The sequence below is a fragment of the Oncorhynchus mykiss genome, chromosome 11, assembly GCF_013265735.2.
Source record: "Oncorhynchus mykiss isolate Arlee chromosome 11, USDA_OmykA_1.1, whole genome shotgun sequence".
NCBI lineage: Eukaryota > Metazoa > Chordata > Actinopteri > Salmoniformes > Salmonidae > Oncorhynchus > Oncorhynchus mykiss.
Genome location: NC_048575.1, coordinates 37614940 through 37636774, shown reverse-complemented (window position 1 = coordinate 37636774; position 21835 = coordinate 37614940). Strand labels below are relative to the sequence as shown.

Sequence of the window (21835 nt, the reverse complement as noted above, 5' to 3'; positions counted from 1 at the left end):
GAGTGGCTGCTGCCAACACATTGACTCAACTCCAGCCACTTTAATAATGGGAATTGATGTAAAATATATCACTAGCCACTTTAAACAATGCTACTTAATATAAGGTTTACATACCCTACATTATTCATCTCATATGTATACGTATATACTGTACTCTATATCATCTACTGCATCTTTATGTAATACATGTATCACTAGCCACTTTAAACTATGCCACTTTGTTTACACACTCATCTCATATGTATATACTGTACTCGATACCATCTACTGCATCTTGCCTATGCCGCTCTGTACCATCACTCATTCATATATCTTATGTACATATTCTTTATCCCTTTACACTTGTGTGTATAAGGTAGTAGTTTTGGAATTGTTAGTTAGATTACTCGTTGGTTATTACTGCATTGTCGGAACTAGAAGCACAAGCATTTCGCTACACTCGCATTAACATCTGCTAACCATGTGTATGTGACAAATAAAATTTGATTTGATTTGGATGAGTTGGATCGCAGAGTGAAGGAAAAGATCCAACAAGTGCTCAGGATATGTGGGAACTCCTTCAAGACTGTTGGAAAAGCATTCCAGGTGAAGCTGGTTGGGATAATGCAAAGAGTGTGCAAAGCTGTCATCAAGGCAAAGGGTGGCTACTTTGAATAATATATCAAATATATTTTGATTTGTTTAATACTTTTTTGGTTACTACATGATTCCATATGTGTTATTTCATAGTTTTGATGTCTTCACTATTATTCTACAATGTAGAAAATAGTAAAAATAAAGAAAAACCTTTGAGTATGTGTGTCCAAACTTTTGACTGGTACTGTATATAAAATAATGCCTAGCCAGTGTTAAGGAGCCAAGTCTGTACATTTAAGGTCTAACCCAACCCTGATTTATGTTGTTTTTCATGGATAAGTATTAATGCCTGTCGCTGTGAATATATCTTTATTATTGTTGTCAGAGGGAGTTTATTTTTCAATACATTTTGAGTTCTTTCTGTTTTTGGCTGAACTGATTAGCAATTATAAACACAGATTAGTCTGCCCTGATCTCTCTCTTGACTGTATTTTTATCTCTATTCCGATCTGTCTGTTGGTCTGTCTCTTTCTGTCTGTCTCTCTGTCCATCCTCTCTATCTCCCCCCTCTCAATCTCTCGCTCTCTCACTCTCTTTCTCCTCTATATCCTCACTTAATCACATCAGTATCTGACTGAGTTACCTGAGCTAACCGTGCTACCTGACAATGCAGTATCTTAATCTCTCTCTCTGGTATGGTTGTGTTCCACAGAGAACCATGAGCACTGTGGAGGAGGACTCGGACCACATGATACCATGAAGAGAAGCCTGCAGGTCCTGCGCCGCCAGCTGCTGAGTGAGTAGACAAGACTGGGTCCTCATACTAACTGAGATAGAATACAGTCAAATAATATACTGTACATTAGTGAGACTCATAGCACAGTGAGATAAATACAGATCAATACTAGTATCTCAATCCACCGCATCCGCCTATGTAACACTTACGCATCTGCGGTGAAAGGTGACAGAACTATAGCGGTGTTTGTCAGACCATGAGACATCCCCACAAAGTCTGTAGCGTCTGAACGGTTTAGCCTACAAACTATTATGACCCCTCTATGGGACGATGAGACTCTCACGAACATGTACATATCAGTTTTGCTCTAGGATGCCCACAGGCCTCACAAGACTCGTCTGAAAGTCCCCCCGGTACCTGTCCATTTTTTGTATGGAAGTACATATGGAGTCTGTTTAGTTAAATATGTGTAAAAAATATATCATAATGTTTCCTAACTTTCTATGATAGTCCCAAAAACTAAATCTAAAATGGTGTCTATCTGTTGTTCCATGTAGTGAATCTGTTATTCAATGGGTTTGTATGAGCTAATAGCAGTAAGGCCCAATTTTTTAAAAATCAAATCATGTTTTAATATATATTTTTTTATTCTTCAAGAGTTCTTAAAATTCAAAATCAAATAGCAATATGATCCTTCGTATGACCTTCTTAAAACAATTCTACATAGCTTAGTAGTACCCCCTCCCCCAGCTTTGACTGGGTTAATACTCGTAGTACTGTACATTAGCCAAACTCGTAGTACCGTACATTGATCAAACTTGTAAAACTGTACATTAGCTACATTAGTTTGTTCCTTAAAATCCTTAAAAATCTATTGACACACCCGTGCGTTAAACTAAGTAACATAATTAAAAAATCCCCATCAAAATCCGTCAGTTAAAGCATGGGCATCCACCTATGGCAGCTTTCCGGCTCTGCAGTGAACGGTGGCAGAGCTACAGCGGAGTTGGTCAGACCGTGAGACATCCCAAAAAATCAAGATGATGGTGTTCTCCGTTTTGCTCTACGACCCCCACAAGTGTCACAGGACTCGTCTGAAGTTGGTAACGCTGATGTGCCAGATTCTGTCTGTAGTGTCCGACCCATTTGAACTACAAACTAATGTGTCCCCACTATGGAAAGGGGAGACTGCGTTTTTGCTCTACGACCCTTACAAGTGTCAAAGGACTCATCTGAAAGTAACCCATATAAACAAATGGAAGTAGGTAGGTAGTTTTGTGCCAACAAAAATAATGAGTTGAATGTGTCCAAAAAAACAACAAAATTCAATGAGCTTTCTTATGCCTCCTAGGACAGATAAGACAGACATTTCAAAACCTTATTCCTTATGATAACTTTTTTACATTTATGAATGTTTTATTCAATGATTTTCTATGGGCTATAGTAGTAAAGGACAAATTCAATATTTTATCAAATCATTTAAAAAAAAAAGTAAAATTTGATAGCTGAAGGGGTCCTAAAATTCTAAATTAAATAGCTAAATGGTCCATGGTATGAACATCTTAGAACAATTCCATATGTTCAGTGGCAATTTTAGCATGTACAGTTGAAGTCAGAAGTTTACATACACCTTAGCCAAATACATTTAAACTCAATTTTTCACAATTCCTGACATTTAATCCTAGTAAAAATTCCCTGGCTTAGGTCAGTTAGGATCACCACTTTATTTTAAGAATGTGAAATGTCAGAATATGTGTAGAGCGAATTATTTATTTCAGCTTTTATTTATTTCATCACATTCCCAGTGGGTCAGAAGTTTACATGCGCTCAGTTAGCATTTGGAAGCATTGCCTTTAAATGGTTTAACTTGGGTCAAACGTTTCGGGTAGCCTTCCACAAGCTTTCCACAATAAGTTGGGTGAATTTTGGCCCATTCCTCCTGACAGAGCTGGTGTAACTGAGTCAGGGTTTTAGGCCTCCCTGCTCACACAGACTTTTTCAGTTCTGCCCACATGTTTTCTATAGGATTGAGGTCAGGGCTTTGTGATGGCCACCCCAACCTTGACTTTGTTGTCCTTAAGTCATTTTGCCACAACTTTGGAAGTATGCTTGGGGTCATTGTCCATTTGGAAGACCCATTTGCGACCAAGCTTTCACTTCCTGACTGATGTTTTGAGATGTTGCTTCAATATATCCACATAATTTTTCTCCCTCATGATGCCATATATTTTGTGAAGTGCACCAGTCCCTCCTGCTGCCAAGCACCCCCACAACATGAGATGGTGTTCTTCGGCTTGCAAGCCTCCCCCTTTTTCCTCCAAACATAACGATGTTCATTATGGCCAAACGGTTCTATTTTTATTTCATCAGACCAGACATTTCTCCAAAAAGTACGATCTTTGTCCCCATGTGCAGTTGCAAACCGTAGCCTGGCTTTCTTATGGCGGTTTTGGAGCAGTGGCTTCTTCCTTGTTGAGCGGCCATTCAGGTTATTTATTTATTTATTTAACCAGGTAGGCAAGTTGAGAACAAGTTCTCATTTACAATTGCGACCTGGCCAAGATAAAGCAAAGCAGTTTGACACATACAACAACACGGAGTTACACATGGATTAAAACAAACATACAGTCAATAATACAGTAGAAACAAGTCTATATACGATGTGAGCAAATGAGGTGAGATAAGGGAGGTAAAGGGAAAAGTGGTGGCAAAGTAAATACAAATACACCCCATGGTGGCAAAGTAAATACAATATAGCAAGTAAAACATTGGAATGGTAGATTTGCAGTGGAAGAATGTGCAAAGTAGAAATACAAATAATGGGGTGCAAAGGAGCAATTTGTATTTGATTTTTGTAGTTCGTTCCAGTCATTGGCAGCAGAGAACTGGAAGGAGAGGCGGCCAAAGAAAGAATTGGTTTTGGGGGTGACCAGAGAGGTTTTGGGGGTGACCACCTGCTGGAGCGCGTGCTACAGGTGGGTGATGCTATGGTGACCAGCGAGCTGAGATAAGGGGGGACTTTACCTGGAAGGGTCTTGTAGAGGACATGGAGCCAGTGGGTTTGGCGACGAGTATGAAGCGAGGGCCAGCCAACGAGAGCGTACAGGTCGCAATGGTGGGTAGTATATGGGGCTTTGGTGACATAACGGATGGCACTGTGATAGACTGCATCCAATTTGTTGAGTAGGGTATTGGAGGCTATTTTGTAAATGACATCGCCGAAGTCGAGGATTGGTAGGATGGTCAGTTTTACAAGGGTATGTTTGGCAGCATAAGTGAAGGATGCTTTGTTGCCAAATAGGAAGCCAATTCTAGATTTAACTTTGGATTGGAGATGTTTGATGTGTGTCTGGAAGGAGAGTTTACAGTCTAACCAGACACCTAGGTATTTGTAGTTGTCCACGTATTCTAAGTCAGAGCTGTCCAGAGTAGTGATGTTGGACAGGCGGGCAGGTGCAGGCAGCGATCGGTTGAAGAGCATGCATTTTGTTTTACTTGTATTTAAGAGCAATTGGAGGCCACGGAAGGAGAGTTGTATGGCATTGAAGCTTGCCTGGAGGGTTGTTAACACAGTGTCCAAAGAAGGGCCAGAAGTATACAGAATGGTGTCTCCTGCGTAGAGGTGGATCAGAGACTCACCAGCAGCAAGAGCGACATCATTGATGTATACAGAGAAGAGAGTCGGTCCAAGAATTGAACCCTGTGGCACCCCCAAAGAGACTGCCAGAGGTCCGGACAACAGACCCTCCGATTTGACACACTGAACTCGATCAGAGAAGTAGTTGGTGAACCAGGCGAGGCAATCATTTGAGAAACCAAGGCTGTCGAGTCTGCCGAAGAGGATGTGGTGATTGACAGAGTCGAAAGCCTTGGCCAGATCAATGAATACGGCTGCAGAGTAATGTTTCTTATCGATGGCGGTTAAGATATCGTTTAAGACCTTGAGCGTGGCTGAGGTGCACCCATGACCAGCTCTGAAACCAGATTGCATAGCAGAAAGGGTATGGTGAGATTCGAAATGGTTGGTAATCTGTCAATATAGGACTTGTTTTAATGTGGGTATAGATACTTTTGTATCTGTTTCCTCCAGCATCTTCACAAGGTCCTTTGCTGTTGTTCTGGGATTGCTTTGCACTTTTCGCACCAAAGTATGTTCATGTCTAGGAGACAGAACACGTCTCCTTCCTGAGTGGTATGACAGCTGCGTGGTCCCATGGTGTTTATACTTGCGTACTATTGTTTGTACAGATGAACGTGGTACCTTCAGGCGTTTGGTAATTGCTCCCAAGGATGAGCCAGACTTGCGGAGGTCTACACATTTTTTTCTAAGGTCTTGGCTGATTTCTTTTGATTTTCTCATGATGTTAAGCAAAGAGGCACTGAGTTTGAAGGTAGACCTTGAAATACACTGCTCAAAAAAATAAAGGGAACACTTAAACAACACAATGTAACTCCAAGTCAATCACACTTCTGTGAAATCAAACTGTCCACTTAATAAGCAACACTGATTGACAATACATTTCACATGCTGTTGGATACAGGTGGAAATTATAGGCAATTAGCAAGACACCCCCAATAAAGGAGTGGTTCTGCAGGTGGTGACCACAGACCACTTCTCAGTTCCTATGCTTCCTGGCTGATGTTTTGGTCACTTTTGAATGCTGGAAGTGCTTTCACTCTAGTGCTAGCATGATACAGAGTCTACAACCCACACAAGTGGCTCAGGTAGTGCAGCTCATCCAGGATGGCACATCAATGCGAGCTGTGGCAAGAAGGTTTGCTGTGTCTGTCAGCGTAGTGTCCAGAGCATGGAGGCGCTACCAGGAGACAGGCCAGTACATCAGGAGATGTGGAGGAGGCCGTAGGAGGGCAACAACCCAGCAGCAGGACCGCTACCTCCGCCTTTGTGCAAGGAGGAGCAGGAGGAGCACTGCCAGAGCCCTGCAAAATGACCTCCAGCAGGCCACAAATGTGCATGTGTCTCCTCAAACGGTCAGAAACAGACTCCATGAGGGTGGTGTGAGGGCCTGACGTCCACAGGTGGGGGTTGTGCTTACAGCCCAACACCGTGCATTTGCCAGAGAACACCAAGATCGGCCAATTCGCCACTGGCGCCCTGTGCTCTTCACAGATGAAAGCAGGTTCACACTGAGCACATGTGACAGATGTGACAGAGTCTGGAGGTGCCGTGGAGAACGTTCTGCTGCCTGCAACATCCTCCAGCATGACCGGTTTGGCGGTGGGTCAGTCATGGTGTGGGGTGGCATTTCTTTGGGGGGCCGCACAGCCCTCCATGTGCTCGCCAGAGGTAGCCTGACTGCCATTAGGTACCGAGATGAGATCCTCAGACCCCTTGTGAGACCATATGCTGGTGCGGTTGGCCCTGGGTTCCTCCTAATGCAAGACAATGCTAGACCTCATGTGGCTGGAGTGTGTCAGCAGTTCCTGCAAGAGGTAGGCATTGATGCCATGGACTGGCCCGCCCGTTCCCCAGACCTGAATCCAATTGAGCACATCTGGGACATCATGTCTCGCTCCATCCACCAACTTGGCGGATGCTTTAGTTCAGGTCTGGGAGGAGATCCCTCAGGAGACCATCCACCACCTCATCAGGAGCATGCCCAGGCGTTGTAGGAAGGTCATACAGGCACGCGGAGACCACACACACTACTGACCCTCATTTTGACTTGTTTTAATGACATTACATCAAAGTTTGATCAGCCTGTAGTGTGGTTTTCCACTTTAATTTTGAGTGTGACTCCAAATCCAGACCTCCATGGGTTGATAAATTTGATTTCCATTGATAATTTTTGTATGATTTTGTTGTCAGCACATTCAACTATGTAAAGAAAAAAGTATTTAATAAGAATATTTCATTCATTCAGATCTAGGATGTGTTATTTTAGTGTTCCCTTTATTTTTTGAGCAGTGTACATCCACAGGTACACCTCCAATTGACTCAAATGATGTCAATTAGCCTATCAGAAGCTTCTAAAGCCATGACATTATTTTCTGGAATTTTCCAAGCTGTTTAAAGGCACAGTCAACTTAGTGTATGTAAACTTCTGACCCACTGGAATTGTGATATAGTGAATTATAGGTGAAAAAATCTGTCTAAACAATTGTTGGAAAAATTACTTGTGTCATGCACAAAGTAGATGTCCTAACCGACTTGTTAAAACTATAGTTTGTTAACAAGACATACGTGGAGTGGTTGAAAAACGAGTTTAATGACTCCAACCTAAGTGTATGTAAATTTCCGACTTCAACTGTACATATTGGTTGGGCAAACAAAACAAATTGATGCACTACACAATACAACACTAAACAATAAGTTAATTGCACTATACTGATGACAACTGGTACCCACAAACTGTTAGGGCCTGCATAAGTCCCTACAGCAGTCCCAACACCTTACCACTGCTACATCTGGCTATCAGCGGAGCCTTGTCTGGCAGCGAAACAGTACATTCAGCCTCATTTACTGCCTTTAAAAAAAACAGCCGATGTGGCTGACTTGCTTAAACAAATGTGGTTTCTACTGACAGTTGAGATGTACAAACTATGGCATAAGGGGACGACGAGTGGATAAGAGGCAATCCATAATTTAGACTAGACATTAATGAGCGAGCTAGGACGGATATAGTCAATATAACTATTTGTTCAGCACTTTTTAAATGTACAGCTTCAGAATTCAGAACATCGGCCGTTCTTACAGTATTCTCACTGTACACCAAGTCAGAACCATAGGATAAGTGAAGGGGGCATATAAGCAGACAATGATAGCTCTTACAATATTCAATAATTATATTACTCTTAATAGGCTATAGGCTACATGTGCACCACCAAGTCAGAACAGTAGGGGAAATTAAAAGGGGAAAAGGGACCAACTTATTAGGGTGAGGCACATGGGCTACTAACAGCTTTCTAAACTACATACACTTAGTATTACTTTTTTAGCTACAGTATACATATTTCCCTGGCATATTACATAATTTATGCAGCAGCATACAAGACATGTCTGGACTCACCACAGGAAGGTGCCTTCGTGGGGAAATTTTGTCATCAAAGTCTGGCAATCTCTGGATTTATGGTGCTTTCAAGACTGGGAACTCTGGGGAAGAAAAAAAAGGTTGAATCAAGATGTCAGTGATCTTCAGGTCGGAGCTCTAGAGTTGTATGACTGTTCAAAACATATTTTCCCAGTCGGAGCTCGTTTTTTCCCCACGTTGCCAGTTGTCTTGAACTCACTGAAGTCCGATTTCCCAGTTCCAGGTATCCAGTTGTTTTGAGTGTGGCAATAGTCATGCTGGATTGACATCATGGCCAATGTTACATATTTATCCTTTTTAAGCTTGGAAAGAGACCCTTAAACCCAGACTTGGGATTTCATACACCCACTCTACTGAATAGCAGGCTAGTGATTGCTTTGCAATGCTTGGGATATACCGGGATTTGACTCTCTATCCTTAGATTTGGCAGTGACGTAGTGTCCCCATGAGTGACAGAACACTGACCCAATCACGGCGCAACTAGAGAACATTACCAAGCCCTACACTCTGTATTTTCACTGGCTGCCCCACCACCATAGAATGCACTGAGCTAGGCTGAAACACCTGCCTAGCTCCCTTACTCAAGAAAGCAAAAAAGTGACCAAATGTATATGCAGCTTTATAAACTCAAAAATATATATTTTTTCATTACATTGTTTGCAAACTGATATGTGACACGTATTAATGCCAAAATAACATGCAAAACAGGCATCCCCAATTATATTTGAATTGTTTTATTTTATAATTTTTGGGGGGATTAAAGGCTCAAAACAGGTGGGGCTCCGCAGTCCAGTAAGACAGAGTACACAGCTAAAGTGAGAGCACCATAACAGTGCCGATAACAGCTATAAAGCACAGTCTCGGACGATTCCAGGTAGAGAGAGAACAGTTTTGTATTTGCGGTGTGTTACTCGTCCATATCAACCTCTGTGTTCCATAATCATATCATACAGTATGCTGTTAGCCTGTTTAACATTCTAAGCATATTAGTGGGGCCAGGGGGGAGCTGTTGTGAGTGTCTGGCAGGTGTCCAGAACAGAATGTGGAACATGGGGTCAGGCTGAGCCACTGACTGTAATACAGCTGAGAAGAAGGGAATAATGGAACCATTAGAAAGGAAACTCATCATTCTGTGGCTCATAAATGTAGGATATGTGAAATCGTATCCCCAATAAAAAATGTACTGAATGGAAATTCATTTAGTTAATTGAACAACCCTCATAAAAAAAATTATTACACTTACAAAATCAAATCAAATTGTATTTGTCACATGCGCCGAATACAACAGTGTAGACAGTGAAATGCTTACGAGCCCTAAATCAACAATGCTTTAAGAAGTTTTAAGAAAGAAAGGTGTCAAGTAAAAAATAGAAAATAAAAGTAACAAATAATTCAACAGCAGCGGCAAAATAACAATAGTGAGGCTATCTATATACAGGGGGTACCGGTACAAAGTCAATGTGCGGGGGCACCGGTTAGTCGAGGTAATTGAGGTAATATGTACATGTAGGTAGAGTTAAAGTGACTATGCATAGATGATAAACAGAGTAGCAGCAGCATAAAAGAGTGGTCTGGGTAGCCCTTATCTGTTCAGGAGTCTTATGGCTTGGGGGTAGAAGCTGTTAAGAAGCCTTTTGGACCTAGACTTGGCGCTCCGGTACCACTTGCTGTGCGGTAGTAGAGAGAACAGTCCATGGGCCTTCCTCTGACACACGCCTGGTATAAAAGGTCTTGGATGGCAGGAAGCTTGGCCCCAGTGATGTACTGGGCCGTACGTACTAGAGGTCGACCGATTAATCGGAATGGCCAATTAATTAGGGCCGATTTCAAGTTTTCATAACAATCGGAAATTGGTATTTTTGGACACCGATTTGGCAAAAAAACTATTTTTGCACCTTTATTTATCCTTTATTTAACTAGGCAAGTCAGTTAAGAACACATTCTTATTTTCAATGACGGCCTAGGAACGGTGGGTTAACTGCCTTGTTCAGGGGCAGAATGACAGATACCTTGTCAGCTCGGGGATTCAATCTTGCAACCTTACAGTTAACTAGTCCAACGCTCTAACCACCAGATTATATTGCTTGTTACGCAAATGCAGTAAGAAGCCAAGGTAAGTTGCTAGCTAGCATTAAACTTATCTTATAAAAAACAATCAATCAATCATAATCACTAGTTATAGCTACACATGGTTGATGATATTACTAGTTTATCTAGCGTGTCCTGCGTTTCATATAATCGATGCAGTGCGTATTCGTGAAAAAGGACTGTAATTGCTCCAATGTGTCCCTAACCATAAACGTCAATGCCTTTCTTAAAATCAATACACAGAAGTACTGTATATTTTTTTAAACCTGTATATTTTGCTAAAAGAAATCCAGGTTAGCAGGCAATATTAACCAGGTGAAATTGTGTCACTTCTCTTGCATTCATTGCACGCAGAGTCAGTGTATATGCAACAGTTTGGGACGCCTAATTTGCCAGAATTTTACGTAATTATGACATAACATTGAAGGTTGTGCAATGTAACAGGAATATTTAGACTTATGGATGCCACCGTTAGATAAAATATGTAATGGTTCCGTATTTCACTGAAAGAATAAACGTCTTGTTTTCCAGATGATAGTTTCCGGATTCGACCATATTAATCCTAAGGCTCGAATTTCTGTGTGTTATTATGTTATAATTAAGTCTATGACTTGATAGAGCAGTCTGACTAAGCGATGGAAGGCACCAGCAGGCTCGTAAACATTCATTCAAACAGCACTTTCATGTGTTTTGCCAGCAGCTCTTCGCTGTGCTTCAAGCATTGAGCTGTTTATGACTTCAAGCCTATCAACTCCCAAGATTAGGCTGGTGCAACCGATGTGAAATGGCTAGCTAGTTAGCGGGGTGGTCGCTAATAGCGTTTCAAATGTCACCCGCTCTGAGACTTGAAGTGGTTGTTCCCCTTGCTCTGCAAGGGCCGCGGCTTTTGTGGAGCGAATGGTAACGCTGCTTCAAAGGTGGCTGTTGCCGATGTGTTCCTGGTTCAAGCCCAGGTAGGGGCGAGGAGAGGGACGGAAGCTATACTGTTACACTGGCAATACTAAAGTGCCTATAAGAACATCCAGTAGTTATTTTTTATATATATATATATATATATATATATATATATATATATATATATATATATATATATATATATATATATATATATATATATGAAATACAAATGGTATATAGAAAAATAGTCCTATAATTCCTATAATAACTACAACCTAAAACTTCTTACCTGGGAATATTGAGTTTTTTTTTTAAATTTCACTTCACGAATTTGGACTATTTTGTGTATGTCCGTTACATGAAATCAAAATCTATTTAAATTACAGGTTGTAATGCAACAAAATAGGAAAACGCCAAGGGGGATGAATAATGTTGCAAGGCACTGTACCTACCCTTACCACCTGGGGGCGGACCAGGAAGTCCAGGATCAAGTTGCAGAGGTGTTCAGTCCCAGGATCCTTAGCTTAGTGATGAGCTTTGAGGGAACTATGGTGTTGAACGCTGAGCTGTAGTCAATGAATGGCATTCTCACATACTGTGGCAAGAAAAAGTATGTGAACACTGGAAATACCTGGATTTCTGCATAAATTGGTTATAACAATAGACAAACACAGTCTGCTTAAACTAATAACACACAAACAATTATACGTTTTCATGTCTTTATTGAACACACCTTGTAAACATTCACAGTGCAGGGTGGGAAAAGTATGTGAACCCTTGGATTTAATAACTGGTTGACCCTCCTTTGGTAGTTATAACCTCAACCAAACGTTTTCTGTAGTTGCGGATCAGACCTGCACAACGGTCAGGAGGAATTTTGGCAGGTCACCTTGGTGTTCTTGCTTGAAACATGTTGGTATTACAGACTCAGACAGGTTGAAAATGTCAGTGAAGACAATTGCCAGTTGGTCAGCGCATGCTCGAAGTGCACGTCCTGGTAATCCGTCTGGCTTGACGAAACAAAACGAACTGGCAACTGACAAATAGAGAACACAGGTATAAACACACTGGGGATAATGGGCGACACCTGGAGGGGTGGAGACGAGCACAAAGACGGGTGGAACAGATCAGAGTGTGACAAATTCTTGGAATGGATTTCAATCAATCTGATGAGTTGACCGAACTCTAATGAAGATCTATAGCTTTGGCTGTGGAGAGGGGTTTCAGTGAGAATGCACAGAGAGAGTGATGATATCATCTCATGATATGATCAAACACTCGTTAGCACAGGAAGTTTCTCTCTTCTCTTCCCATTATTACCTTTGGTCACACGCCTTCTTTCCTATGGTTTTCTTTTCTGGTCTCGTTTCTTCTCTGTTCACTCTAACCTTCCATGTCTGTCTAGCTCAACATGGTTATCTGTACAGGCCCGCCTGACGCTACAGGGAAGACTCCTCATTTGTTTTAAGACAATGTTTTTTTGCCCTCTTTCCTCAATCCAATTCCTTCCAAATAAGCCAATTCCTTTCAAGTATGCCTCAAGTGCAAATTGCATTGTAAAGTCATCTCTTGATTTAAATGTAACTTTAGGCTACTAACAACAAGAGGGCTTTGTGTTGGAGTTTACCTGTTTGACAGACGAAATTGGTCTACTATCCATAGATTATCAGCCAAGACATGATTATTTAAAATGATTTATAACAACACTTTAGTCTGCAAATGCTTTATGCTAGAAACAACCTGTAAAATGCCAGGGAAAGATGGGACTCCGATGCATATGGGATATATTTGGTTTGTCTCTATAACATTGAGGCTGCTCTTCAGCCTTCTATAGCAAAGGAGACACAAAATCCACTTTGCTTGGGAATTAATGTGATTCTGTCAGTGATTCTGTCACTATCAATTGACGTTCAACATTTCAACAGGCTATTAAACAATATGCTAACTCTAAATCAGCCAGGAGCAAGCCAGGTAGCCTAGGATGGAATGAAAATTAATTATTTAGGCTATATTATTATTATTATTATTATTATAAATTCAAGGCTATAGCCTGCCATTTCAGAAATACATTGTGAAGCAATCGTGACACGCTACAGGCTGGCAGGAGCGCTCAGCATTTCAACAACACATCAACAACATGCCTATACGTTTTGCATTCAGGCTTTATAAAATGAAATTGAAAACAATTATTACTTAGAATTAAATAATAATGAAATGGAAAATGCCTTATTAGTCTAACAGCCATTGAGGATTATGTGGTGAGCTATGCATACCTAGTTTGTTAGTTTAGCCTAGCAGATGTTCTTATATTCCCATGCCATTATCACAGTCACAAATCTATTTAACAAAAATATCATGGAATAAAATAGAATAAATGACAAAATGATAGTTTCCTGAATGAAATAAAAGTGCGTATAGGCCTACCTGATGATATGCGGCTGCGGTGTTTAAAAAATAAAATGTATTTTTCTTGATACTTCAGTTGTAACTGGTTCTGTTGACATTGTTTACAGTTGATAGACATCTTTAATACTGTTCCAAACTTAGACTATTCTATTTTTTAACAATAGTCTGTACAGAAATCAAAACCTCTCCGGTGCTGCAGCATGCGTTCATTCGTTGTCATGCTCTGTTGTGGTATTAAAATATGAAGTTTTCAAGCATTCAGGAGGGGCCTTGTAAAAATATATTTTACTGAAGTGAGAGCCATCCATTTTCTCCAGGTATCCTTCATTATAAATAATTTACAATCCCTTATAAAATGTCAATCTTCTTTCCGCCCTTTGGCAAATTGTGTAGAATTGCAGCAAACTTGGCCTCCCGAGTAATGCAGTGGTCTAAGGCCACTGCATCGCAGTGCTTGAGGCGTCACTACAGACCTGGGTTCGATCCTGGGCTGTGTCGCGACCGGGAGACCCATGAGGCGGCGCACAATTGGCCCAGCATTGTCCGGGTTAGGGTAGGGTTTGGTCGTCCGGGATGTCCTTCTCCCATCGCGCTCTAGCGACTCCTGTGGCGGGCCGGGCGCATGCACACTGACACAGTCACCAGTTGTGCGGTGTTTCCTCCGACACATTGGTGCGGCTGGCTTCCGGGTTAAGCGAGCAGCGTGTCAAGAAGCAGTGTGGCTTGGCAGGATCATGTTTCGGAGGACGCAGCGATGGGACAAGACTATAACTACCAATTAGATATCACGAAATTGGGAAGAAAAAGGGGTAAAAAGAAAATAAATATATAATAATTGATTGCAACAAACTTGCTTTAAAACTGTCTCATGGGAAAATGTGTAGAATTGCAGGAAATTACCTATTCTCTCTGCGTTGTCAAGAGGAGGGGGCACTAAAATGTTCTGTTCGCAATAAAATGTCACTTAGTCATGCTAAATAATGTCCCCTAGTCAAATAGTGTCCCCCTCTAGGTCACAATGGGATTCGATAAACTATTCGCTTCCGTTGCTATATCAACGGTATGATGACCTTAGAATTAGAATTTTGGAGATCGTTACAGCCAAAATTACATTTTTATCATTGCTATGTTTGTCTGTTGCCAGTTCTGTTGCCAGTCTTGTCTTGTCAAACCTGCCAGCGTGTTTTTACAAGTCTGTTTTCTACCCCTTCCTGTTCTGCCTGCCCTGACCATACAGCCTGCCTTGTGTTGTTCTAACAAGGCTGATTTCTGCAAGAATTTTGCTGTTTAAACAAGTTTTGTTTAGCTTATAAAATGAAAACATTCATTCAAACTACTTGTTGGTACCTTGTTAACATTACAACATGAAGTCCATGTCTTAAACATTGCTACGTTTCGGAAATGGCAAAGAAAACGTGTAATCTGCTTGACACATTAAAGTTACTTAACTTACAGATCACGAAGTCAGCTAATTTCCACTCCATTCATATGCAAATCCATTTGATGCACACACTGGCTTGTCTGGCTGTCATGTTTAACCTGCTCTTGTCTACACTGAAATAATATCACTTCACTAGTCCTCTATTGTGATATTTTTTCTATCTAGCTTGGCTCAAATATGTATCCATTGAAGGTACTAGGATACAACAATTAATCTTGTGGACGAAATAAATACCATCAAAGGATACCTTACAACTTACAATAATGAACACCATGTGAAACAGCTGTGAAAACCAACCAGCAATATTTAAGATTTGATTACGTAAACGTTGATCATTTTTGGTGCTGTTGTGCCAATCATTTATTTTCACAGATTTTTTTGTGCACTCCCATGGCAATCATAGATTAAAATACGGAATTCTGGTGTGTGGAATTCTGCCTGTCACTTGTTCTCAACAGGCAGCCAGTCTCAGAAGGGGGACTTGAAGAGGGAGACTGCAAAGTCCAGGCACTGCTGCTCTCTTTGTTCTGAGTGTTTGCAGTGCTAGTGTTTTTAGTTCATCTGTGTATCTCACATATTATGTGCCCAGTATGACAGAGCAAGAAAACTTTCTTAGCAGATAATGACATCATGACAACAACAGTAGCTATAGATGATGTAATGAAAAGTTGGAGGGTGGTTGGTAATGGAGGACATCAGGTGGATCCAGGTCTGGGTGTTGGGCAGAACCCCTAGGTCCTGGAGAGCAGGAGCAGAGTTAAAGGGAACAGGGTAGGAGACCGAGACGTAAACAAACAAACTCACAGGTTACATTTTACTGTGAGAAAATTTGATGGATTAGTGCAGTGTTTATAAAATTAATTAACAGCGGGCAATCATTTTAACTGGTCAAAAACCTCAATCCTTCTCAGTCCGTGCCTGAAAGGCATTTTCATCTGGTTCGACAACTTCCACCACATCAGGTGGGATTTCTGTGATCTGAAAGTACTTATACAAAAATAACAATAGACAAACAACACTAAGTCAATCACAACTTTGAAAGACTACAGTACAGTGAGGGGAAAAAAACATTTGATCCCCTGCTGATTTTGTACGTTTGCCCACTGACAAAGAAATGATCAGTCTATAATTTTAATGGTAGGTTTATTTGAACAGTGAGAGACAGAACAACAACAACAAAAATCCAGAAAAACGCATGTCAAAAATGTTATAAATTGATTTGCATTTTAATTAGGGAAATAAGTATTTCTCAATCAGAAAGATTTCTGGCTCCCAGGTGTCTTTTATACAGGTAACGAGCTGAGATTAGAGCACACTCTTAAAGGGAGTGCTCCTAATCTCAGTTTGTTACCTGTATAAAAGACACCTGTCCACAGAAGCAATCAATCAATTAGATTCCAAACTCTCCACCATGGCCAAGACCAAAGAGCTCTCCAAGGATGTCAGGGACAAGATTGTAGACCTACACAAGGCTGGAATGGGCTACAAGACCATCGCCAAGCAGCTTGGTGAGAAGGTGACAACAGTTGGTGCGATTATTCGCAAATGGAAGAAACACAAAAGAACTGTCAATCTCCCTCGGCCTGGGGCTCCATGCAAGATCTCACATCTTGGAGTTGCAATGATCATGAGAACGGTGAGGAATCAGCCCAGAACTACACGGGAGGATCTTGTCAATGATCTCAAGGCAGCTGGGATCATAGTCACCAAGAAAACAATTGGTAACACACTACACCGTGAAGGACTGAAATCCTGCAGCGCCCGCAAGGTCACCCTGCTCAAGAAAGCACATATACATGCCCATCTGAGGTTTGCCAATGAACATCTGAATGATTCAGAGGACAGCTGGGTGAAAGTGTTGTGGTCAGATGAGACCAAAATGGAGCTCTTTGGCATCAACTCAACTCGCCGTGTTTGGAGGTGGAGGAATGCTGCCTATGGCCCCAAGAACACCATCCGCACCGTCAAACATGGAGGTGGAAACATTATGCTTTGGTGTTGTTTTTCTGGGGACAGGACAACTTCACCGTATCAAAGGGACGATGGACGGGGCCATGTACCGTCCAATCTTGGGTGATAACCTCCTTCCCTCAGCCAGGGCATTGAAAATGGGTCGTGGATGGGTATTCCAGCATGACAATGACCCAAAACACACGGCCAAGGCAACAAAGGAGTAGCTCAAGAAGAAGCACAGTAAGGACCTGGAGTGGCCTAGCCAGTCTCCAGACCTCAATCCCATAGAAAATCTGTGGAGGGAGCGGAAGGTTCGAGTTGCCAAACATCAGCCTCGAAACGTTAATGACTTAGAGAATATCTGCAAAGAGGAGTGGGACAAAAATCCCTCCTGAGATGTGTGCAAACCTGCTGGCCAACCACAAGAAACGTCTGACCTCTGTGATTTCCAACAAGGGTTTTGCCACCAAGTACTAAGTCATGTTCTGCAGAGGGGTCAAATACTTATTTCCCTCATTAAAATGCAAATCAATATCTAACATTTTTGACATGCGTTTTTCTGGATTTTTTTGTTGTTATTCTGTCTCTCACTGTTCAAATAAACCTACCATTAAAATGATAGACTGATCATTTCTTTGTCAGTGGCCAAACGTACAAAATCAGCAGGGGATCAAATACTTTTTTCCCTCACTGTATATGCAATAATTGTATGTACAATTGCATTGTTTACCTCAGTCAACCGTCCGTACTCGGTGGAGGCCTGGATGCTGCTGTTGTGTGCAAAGAGAATTACCTTCCGGTTGTTCTCCCACCCTTCCTGGTACCAATCAAGGGACTTGTCCATGGCAGTCTTGAGGGGTCTGGTTGGTCCATTCACCAAACCTGGAGGAGGGGGAAAGAAAGCGATATCTATTGACAACGTTAGATATTGAAATATGTCTGATTATGTACCATAGAAAAACAAATAGTAAAAAATAAATAAAACAAACCATTGGTGACAGAATATAACCTGTAACATCCGTACCTTGTACCAGCGTTCATGATCTCGGTCACCCAAGATGACCTCAGGAGAACCGTGGGTGTAATGACCTTTAAGCAAAAAGTGACAAATTGAAACATTGTGTGCTCTGTGATATGACATTAATTGAAATTATTATATTTTCAGATATAATAGAATGTGATTGATAAACAAAAGGTTATTTCACTTGCCCAGCTGTCCACCTTGACAATTCCCCGTCAGAAGAAGCGTAGGCTTCATTTCGAAATGGCCAGCATTCATCTCAGTCAGCACGGCCTCCTTCTCCTCCTTAGTAAAAATCACCCTCCTGTGTGGCTGGCCATCCTTCCCCCGTAGGTAGATATGATTGCCTAACAAGTTGGAAGAGAAGAGTTGTTGAAATACTCAAGTCTAATAATATTTGCACTGCTGTGTTTCTCTCTGTTTTTTTTCTTTCCATCTCTCTCTCTCTGTCTGTCTTACACTCTCTTCCCACCTCTCTCCCCCTCTCTCACGTTCATCCTTTCTCATTTTATCCCCCCCTCTCTGTGTCTCTCTAGCAAAAACACCTACTGTAGTTTACACCTATCCATTTAATTGATCAGGTTTAACGTATAGCTAGACACAGCAATATGACAGACATATAACTATATCAGTGGAGGCTGCTGGGGAGAGGACGGCTCATAATAATGGCTGGAATGGAGTCAATTGAATGGTATCAACCACGTGTTGAATACCATTCCATTTACTCCATTCCAGACATTATTATGAGCCGTCCTCCCGTCAGCAACACTCCACTGAACTATATGTATAGTTAGCAACTAGCCTACTGTACGTTAGATGGAAAATGGTTGTGAAAAGTGGTTGTGCATAGCTAAATCTGTCCATCTAATTGAAGTTAACTGCTTTACAAGCTACATACAAACAGAAAGCTGCAATAACAGTTACAGTAGCTTATCTTTAAATATTAATGGATATGAAGTTAAACTGAATCGGAGTGATTGGAAACTCAATAGTAGACTGTTGGAAGATGATAATTTCAAGATTTTATTATTAAACTTTTATTTAACCAGGAAGGGCTCATTGAGATTTAAAATCTCTTTTTCAAGAGTGTCCTGGCTAAGATAGGCAGCACCAAGTCATTACAAAAATTACAGACAAACAACATGAAAAACTACAAGTAATCTAGTAAAAACCATAGAATTCACAAGAGTATAACAAAATCAAAAACAGCAAATGTAAAAATATTGACAGGTCAGGGAATCAGTCTCAAGATCATTCACCAGTGATTTAAAAATACCAATCGGGACAAGTTCTTCCAGTTTAAAAGTATTTTGTAAGGTGTTCCAAGACGATGGTTCAGAGTACTTAAAAGCCCTTTTACCAAATTCAGTTTGGACATTTGGAACAGTTGGCATGATAAAGTCCAGCGAACGAGGAGAGTACCCACCACATTTCTGAACAATAAAAATGCCCAAATAAAAAGGTAGTAAACCTAAAATGGCTTTGTAAATAAAAGTATACCAGTGACTGAGCCTACGAGTGACTTGAAGGCCAGCCAACCCTATACAAAGTGCAGTGGTGCGTAAGAGTTTTTCAGTTTCAAATCAATCTCAAAGTGCCATGGTAAAGAGTGTCAATTGATCTCAAACACTGAGCATTCATATAGATGGATGCCAAAGATATTATACAAGACAATTGGAGGAAAGCCCAGCTATTTAAGTCTTATGGGAAATATTGGGAATTAATGAAGAATGAAATAAGACAAACAGCCATGAAGAGAGGTAAAGAAATGGCTGAACTTAAAAGATTGAGGGAAGATAAACTTGTTAAGGAAATACTTTCTCTAATCTCTATGGAGGACCTTGATGAAGAAGGAAAGATTCAGTTATTCTCTTTACAACTACAAATGGAGCCAATGTATGAAGAGAGAGCAAAAGGGGCATTTGTAAGATCAAGAAGGAGATGGTTGGAGGAAGGTGGAAAAAAATAATAATTAAATGTACATCTATTCATAAGCTTAATATAAATGGCAAAGAAAATGAAAATCCCAAAGATATTTAAAAATATGTTTCAGAATTCTATGGTAACCTTTATACCAGTAATGCCTGTCCTACATATCTGCCTTTCTAGACTCAGTCAAAGACCATGCAAAAGTCATAGATGAAGACTTCCAAAGGTCTTGTGATGAAATTATTTATATTAATGAAATAAAAAAAATGTATCAGCAAGTTAAAGAGAACACATATCCAGAGAATGATGGCATTATTAGTGAATTCTATAAATATTTCCAGGAGGATATTATTGAATTTATTTTTTATGTTTTTAAGGAGGCAATTGATTTAGGGGTCCTGCCTGTTTCTATGACACAAGGCCTAATTTCTGCTACTTGCATCCATCTTTGCAGAAAGACTTATGAAGGGCAGACATATATGTAATAATATTCTACTAGTATTGGACTTGATAGACTACAATGAGCACATTATGGAAGATAGCTTCATTTTATTTGTAGACTTTTACAAGGCATTTGATACCGTTTTTGAGACTTCGATTTTTTGGTTTTGGTCAATATTTTCAAAGTGTAATTAAGACACTTTACAATAACAGTAACAGCTCTGTTAAATTATCCCATGGAATTTCAGAGATTCCACAAGGATGCCCAATTTCTCCTTTCTTATTTTTATTGGTCACACAAGTTATGGCACTTCATATAAATAAGGATAGTTTTAGGGGTATTCAGATACAAAGACAAAGAGAGAAAATGGGTGACGACACCACCATTTTTTTTGAAAGATCATAATGAAGTTAGGAAAGCTATTGAGTGTATTAATGCCTTCTCACATGTATCAGGTTAATCTCTGAATATTAGGAAATGTGAATTATTTGCGTTGAAAAGATGTGACTTAAACTCAGTATGTAATATCCCTGTAAAAAATATGATCACATTTCTTGGTATTAAAGTTAGCAAAGATCAGAAAGAAAGGGCCAACTTAAATTTATCTCCTATTGTAGAGAACATTTGAAAGAGATTAAACTCCTGGTTATTAAGAGATCATTCTGTATCTGGACGTGTACTATTGTCAAGATCTGAAGATCTGTCCAGATGAGTTTACACCTCCCTTGCTTTGGATGTTCCTCTGTCAGTAACTAAAATGGTTGATACTCAATTATTTTACTTCATATGGAGGAATAAACCTCATTATTTAAGAAAAGCGGTAATATGTAGCACCCAAGGTGAGGGAGGGTTGAATGCTCTAGATTGTAAAACCTCTAATATAATATTTTAGATTAAATGGATACAAAACTATTGAAGAAATAAGGATTGCATTTGGAATAGTATCCCTAATTTAATATTCCAACAGATTGGTGGTCTAGAATTTCTACTCAAATGCAACTTTGATATGGGTAAAATCCCTATTAAGCTTGCAAACGTTCATAAACAAGTACTTCTAACTTGGAACCTCATGTACAAACACAATTTGTCCCCACATAGGTATCCAATCTAAAGACATAAAATACAAAAACAAGTCTATTTTTCCAGAACTGGTTTGACAACAGCATTATTTGGGCTAAACAATTATTGAATAATGATGGACAACCCTATGATCATCCAGAATGTATGACAACACACAATGTTACATTCACTCCTGAGGAGTATCAAAATGTTGTTAGAGCTGTCCCTAAAGGTG

General features: G+C 40.4%; 1 protein-coding gene across 4 annotated transcripts in view; it reads left to right on the top strand.

Moving 5' to 3' along the window:
• The window catches only part of LOC110535660 (transmembrane protein 108), a 109686-nt gene that overhangs the window by 74350 nt on the left and 13501 nt on the right, over positions 1 to 21835 (top strand). For all 4 annotated transcript variants that reach the window (XM_036935412.1, XM_021620793.2, XM_021620792.2 and 1 more), the window contains one exon: positions 1289 to 1372. In XM_036935412.1, coding sequence (XP_036791307.1) covers positions 1289 to 1372 — 84 coding nt within the window. The remainder of the gene's footprint in view (positions 1 to 1288; positions 1373 to 21835) is intronic.